At 42.7% G+C, this 5,305-nt stretch overlaps 1 protein-coding gene across 1 annotated transcript; it reads right to left on the reverse strand.

Moving 5' to 3' along the window:
* Positions 1–1,488: 1,488 nt before the first annotated feature.
* On the reverse strand, positions 1,489–2,430 carry LOC136639017 (olfactory receptor 2V1-like). Its single transcript, XM_066613045.1, has one exon. It carries the CDS (start codon positions 2,428–2,430, stop codon positions 1,489–1,491), a length of 942 nt encoding a protein of 313 aa, XP_066469142.1.
* Positions 2,431–5,305: the final 2,875 nt, after the last annotated feature.

Here is a 5,305-nt window from a genome sequence, read left to right on the forward strand (position 1 = left end):
TATTCCATTGTTTCCCAAACTTTGGGTTGGAATCCAAGTGGGTCATGATCCAATTTCTGGCGGGTTCCCACAGAGCCTCCAAAAAATCACAGGTGATGGAAAGATGAGATAACTAAAAAACTCAAGCCCTGAGGCTATTCAAAAATCAGACAGCTGCTACTGGCCTGCAAAGAGCTGAGCTCCTGGAGTTTGCAACATAGCTGCTAATTGTGTTGCAAACAGCTGTGGTCCTGCAGTTTGAAATCTTGTGTAAATTAAAGGAGATAAAGGTTTGAGCATCTTTTTTTGGGTGTGCTTTTTTCCATGTCCCTCAATGACAAGTAGTGCAGACAGGTGAAGACTGGGTTACCTAACTAAGCCCCTCAAGCCTTGGGGCTATTCATTTAGGCTGTCTCGTTATGATAAATGGATATAAGTTTTTTTAAAAAAAATAAATAAAATATTCCTTGTAAATAAATGAAAACATTCTTTCTAGATCACCTTTTTTAAAAGTCTCATAAAGCTAGGTGGGACCCAATCGAGAGCTGTTTTAGAAAGTGGGTCCCAGTGCTAAAATGTTTGAGAACTACTGCTCTATTCTTAAATGTAAGATATACATGACCTTTGTATATGTATAGTGCACATGCACAGTTCTTCACGCATTCTATTTGACTCACATGGAGCAGAATGCACAATCTCTACCGTACACTAAAGGAGCCCAGTCCCCAGACTCATTTTTAGAATGAATGCATGTTCATGGGCACCAGAACAAATATCCACGTACAGGCATTTGTACCAACAGCACATGACAGCGGATGATTCTGAGTTCAGCTAGAGAATGTTTTTCTTAACAAACCTTCCAAAAATAACAAAACTGGATACATGGAATGCAACTCACAAGATCACTGGGGTAATCTGGGAAATGGTCTCTTTTTCACAATGGCTTGAACCTTGGGATCAGCAGCAGTTCATGAGGTGGTTCACTGGAGGCTATAGTTGTCCACCACACCCCTGAGTGTCATGACATGGAGAAAGGAAGATGAGGCAGCCTTGTTGTGAGAAGACAGATGTGGCAAAGAAACTGTCAACTCTGGACCGTGTAGGTGGCATTTCTTGAGTTGTGGATGTCACTTACTTACTATTTTTAAAATGCTTAATATTTAGAAATGGCAAGAGAGCTTGCAAAAAAAAAAGAATCTGTGATAAAAGCATACACTATAAGAACATCACCCAGTAAGAACACCAGCAAATTCAAAAAGGAGCAAACCAACTAAAAACAAACAGCAGTATATTCTCTATATAGAAAACCACAACAAATTGTGGCCTAGGCCCACACAGGGCTCGAACAGTCACTTAGCACCACACACCTGCACAATTCTATAAGCCCTGATGCCTCTGTGGCTTCCATGTGGCATTCTCTGATGACCACATCAGGGTTCAGTGGTGGACAGCGGTAGCCTCCAGTGGACAACCTGTGGTGTGGCTCTGATCAGGCTGATGATTTTTGTATTACGTAGTCAGTGGACATTTAACAATCCATTTCCTCAGTACTAACAACACATCTCGGTTCCTCAGACTGTATATGAGGGGATTCAGCATAGGGGTGACAATGTCACAGAACACTGAGGCAATCTTATCCTGTGGTGGTGTTCTGTAGGATTTGGGCCTCAAGTACTTAAAACCGGCAGCTCCATAGAAGATCCCCACCACACAGAGATGGGATAAGCAGGTACCAAAGGCCTTATGCTTTCCTTCAATTGAGTGCATTCCTAGGACTGTGGCAAGGATGGAAATATAGGAGGCTATGATGACCAAGAAGGGACAGAGAAGGAAAACAATGCCAGTTAAGAATAATCCATTTTCATAGGTGTGGGTCTCAGAACATGACAACTTCAGCAGAGCTGGGACTGTGCAAAAGAACTGGTCAATGCCATTTGAACCACAGTAGGACAATTGAAGTACACTAATGGTTTGTATCAAAGCATGAAAAGAAGTACCAAACCAGACCCCTGCTGACATGACTAGGCAAGTCTTCCTGCTCATGAGAACAGGATATTGCAAAGGCTTGCATATTGCCACGTACCTGTCATATGACATGACGGTCAGCAGGAGACATTCTGCTCCTCCCATGGTCAATGTGAAAAAAATCTGGGTTCCACACCCAGCCAATGAAATTGTGTTCTTTTTGATTAAGAAGTCCATTGACATCTTGGGGACAATGGTGAAGAGCTGACAAATGTCCACGAAGGACAATTGGCTGAGGAAGAAGTACATGGGGGTCTGAAAATCAGAGGTACCTCTGTGAAACAAGAAAAGATAGAGACAGTTTCCAGACAGGGCAAGAAAGAAGGTAAGCAGAATCGCAGCAAAGAAAACCATGTGTGTTGTTGTGTGGTGCAGTATCCCAAGAAGAACAAACTCAGTCCATGAAGTTTCATTTACTCTTCCCATGTCAGTGTCACCTGAAAGTCGAAAGGATATGGAATTGATGGAGGAGAGAAGGGGAGTTAGAACTGACGGGGTCAACAAGGGAAGAGACAGGCAAGAAGAATATGCCTGTTCACGCACACACGGTGAGGCTGGAACTATCTCGGAAGTCCTTGCTGAAGCAGGTCCCGCTAGCGATCAGGTTTCAAAAGCCATCAGTAAATCTATTTTGCCATCTTGTCCGAGATCCTGGGAGGAGCACCTGAAAGAAAGCTCAAGTCATATATGCAGCTTCTGCTCAAGCATGAAACTAGTATAGTGAAGCAAGGCCTCCAAGAGGAATTTTATCAGGGGGTAGAAGGTTTCTGTTGGGTCGCTTCCAAGAAAGGGACTGAACGGGACAAAACAGAGTGGGGCAGGGTGTTGACAAAGGGGGCAAAAGAGGGCAAGGAAGGGTGGCAAAAGACAAAAATATAGATATACTGGGTTTCCCAATGAACAGCCCAGGTCTACCTGCCCAGGCTGCATTGGCAGCTTGATACAGCAATATGAGAAATGACTGCCAAGTCTCTCTAAAATCTTTTAAATAGAGAAAGTAGTTGCAGAAAATTAGCATCATAGTATTTAGGATCACTCTAGAATGGAGAGTGTCCTTTGTGTACCAAAACATACTTCTGCAGCAGCTGTAGCCCGCAGCTGTGTCCCTGAGCTCCTATACACTCCTTCATGGCAAGCGGATCTATACGCCAAAGAGCTACTGTTTCCTCCCAGATCTGACACTGTGTTCAGGAGTGTCATGTATACATTCCTTGGCCCAGCACGTATGGCTTTCAGTAGCAGCAGTAGCTGCACACCTAGCATGCCATGTGGGCAGTGAGTACAGATGGGAGAAGAAAATGGAAATTTCCCAGGAAATTTTTGGGGCCCATTCTTCGGCTCCTGGGCCCCTTTTCGGACCCTGGGCCTGAGTATTAATTACCCCCTTTACTCCCCTCTTCTTGGTCCTGTACTGAAGTTGAAACCACAAAAGCAATGTGTGCTGGATTGCAGCTGGATTGTATAATCTCCTCACTATTTTTTGTTGAAATGAAGGGATTGCTGAAAGATCCACCAGGAGCTTCAAGTGCCATAGAAACCAGTGGGGAAAAGAGAAAGATGACATTGGCAGCATACAAAAACAGCAGAAGTATAGCCCATGAAAAGAGAATCACACACTATGGTATTTTCTTCAGGCAAAAATGTGTGCCCCTGATGAACTCAAAGCACATTGTTAATTCTTCTTACTTTCCTCCCATTGTTTTGTAAGTACAATTTGCCTTTACAAATTGAGTTGAGTTGAGTCAACAGTTGAGTTGAGTCAACAGCAGCAAGTTGATGGGCCTGATAGTACTTGTTAGCATCAAGAGATCATGAAGTTAGTATAGGTTTCTGTTTTTGTTTGTATTTGCAATTATTGGCAATATAATTCAAAGCAACTCTAAATTTACGGTCAACAATGATGCACTTAGCAACGATACAACCAGAACAGGGAAAAAAATGAACTGTGGATCAGATGCACCTAGCAATGATACAACCAGAACAAAAAAAAGAATGAACTGAGTGGATCAAATACGCAATTTGGCAGATTCCGAATAATTTTTGAGCAGCAAGTACAAGCCAGAATGAGAGTCATGTAGCCCAATATACCCCATAATACTTACAGAAGAGCCTAAAATCTGGATGTCAAACACAAGCCAGGTAGGTTTTGGAAGTCTTGATTTTCTTCCATGTGGTGACGGCTCTTGTCACTTAATAACCTCTCCGCCTCCAGTCTCCATACACTAGCATTAGGAAAAGGGATTAATGCATGCAGCCGGGTTCATTGTGACAATACAATACTTGCCATGAAGACTTTTCAAAATAAATTTTCAGTTTTTATTCCCTAATAAAGATGAGAGAGAAAAATATCTGGCATGATGATAACCAGAGATGAACCACAACATGGTTTCACACAAACATGTCTGGTGTTTTTAGAAATTCAAATGTAAGACTTGCCTAGATTCTGTCATTCTTATCATCACCTGTGGATGCATCTTCAGACATGCAGGAATAGGTTTTTATATTTTTCTCTGATGCTCAGCTTTATACCTGCAACCATGCAGCAAAATACTGTACTAATTGAACAAGTTGGGAGATAACTAATTAAGTTATTTTAAAACTATATTTTGCATCATCCAGGAAGCTCAAAGTCTGACATCTTTGGGGTGAAAATAGTCTGCAAGGCACCAGGCGTTGGGGACTTCAGTCTCAAATCCCAAAGCTTAATTACAGTTTGGCTGTAGAAGATGAAGCCATTGCCAAGGGGATGTGAACAAAGGCACACAAAATCTCAGGTGTGATGCTGTTGAATTGAACAAAGTCATAAACATTGTTGGTTAGATGGACACACAAACACAAAGTTTGACCAAGTAGGTACAGGAACAAGCCATGCCCAGCAGATGGAACTGGGATGCTACATAAGATCAGAGCATAAAAACCCTACACAGTGCTTCTGGGTGCCAGATGTACCTCAGAATGCCAGATGCAGAGGAGCGCACCAGGATGCAGGTTGTTTATTTATTTATTTAGCGTATGGCATATCATAGACTTATAAATCAATTAGACTAGGTCAAATGTCAATGTCCAGTTCGTCCAGCCATTCAAGGACAGAGTTACCTTCTTTGAAAAGTCAGACCATGGGCCAGTATACGCCCTCACTTTGCAGCCAGACACAATGTGGTACAGGTGCAGCCTATTTATCCACGCATTTTTATCTTCGGATTTGTCTCAACGAGAATGGGATGGGGGTACTGAAAGACACACACACCTTTGCCTCCTTTGCCCTGCACTGGCATCTCGCTCCTTTCTGGGCAGCCCAAAA

Source organism: Tiliqua scincoides, chromosome 2 (assembly GCF_035046505.1).
Source record: "Tiliqua scincoides isolate rTilSci1 chromosome 2, rTilSci1.hap2, whole genome shotgun sequence".
NCBI classification, from domain to species: Eukaryota; Metazoa; Chordata; class Lepidosauria; order Squamata; family Scincidae; genus Tiliqua; species Tiliqua scincoides.

Coding starts and splice junctions, on each gene's coding strand:
- LOC136639017 (XM_066613045.1), bottom strand. CDS start 2,430: ATGGGAAGAGTAAATGAAACTTCATGGACTGAGTTTGTTCTTCTTGGG.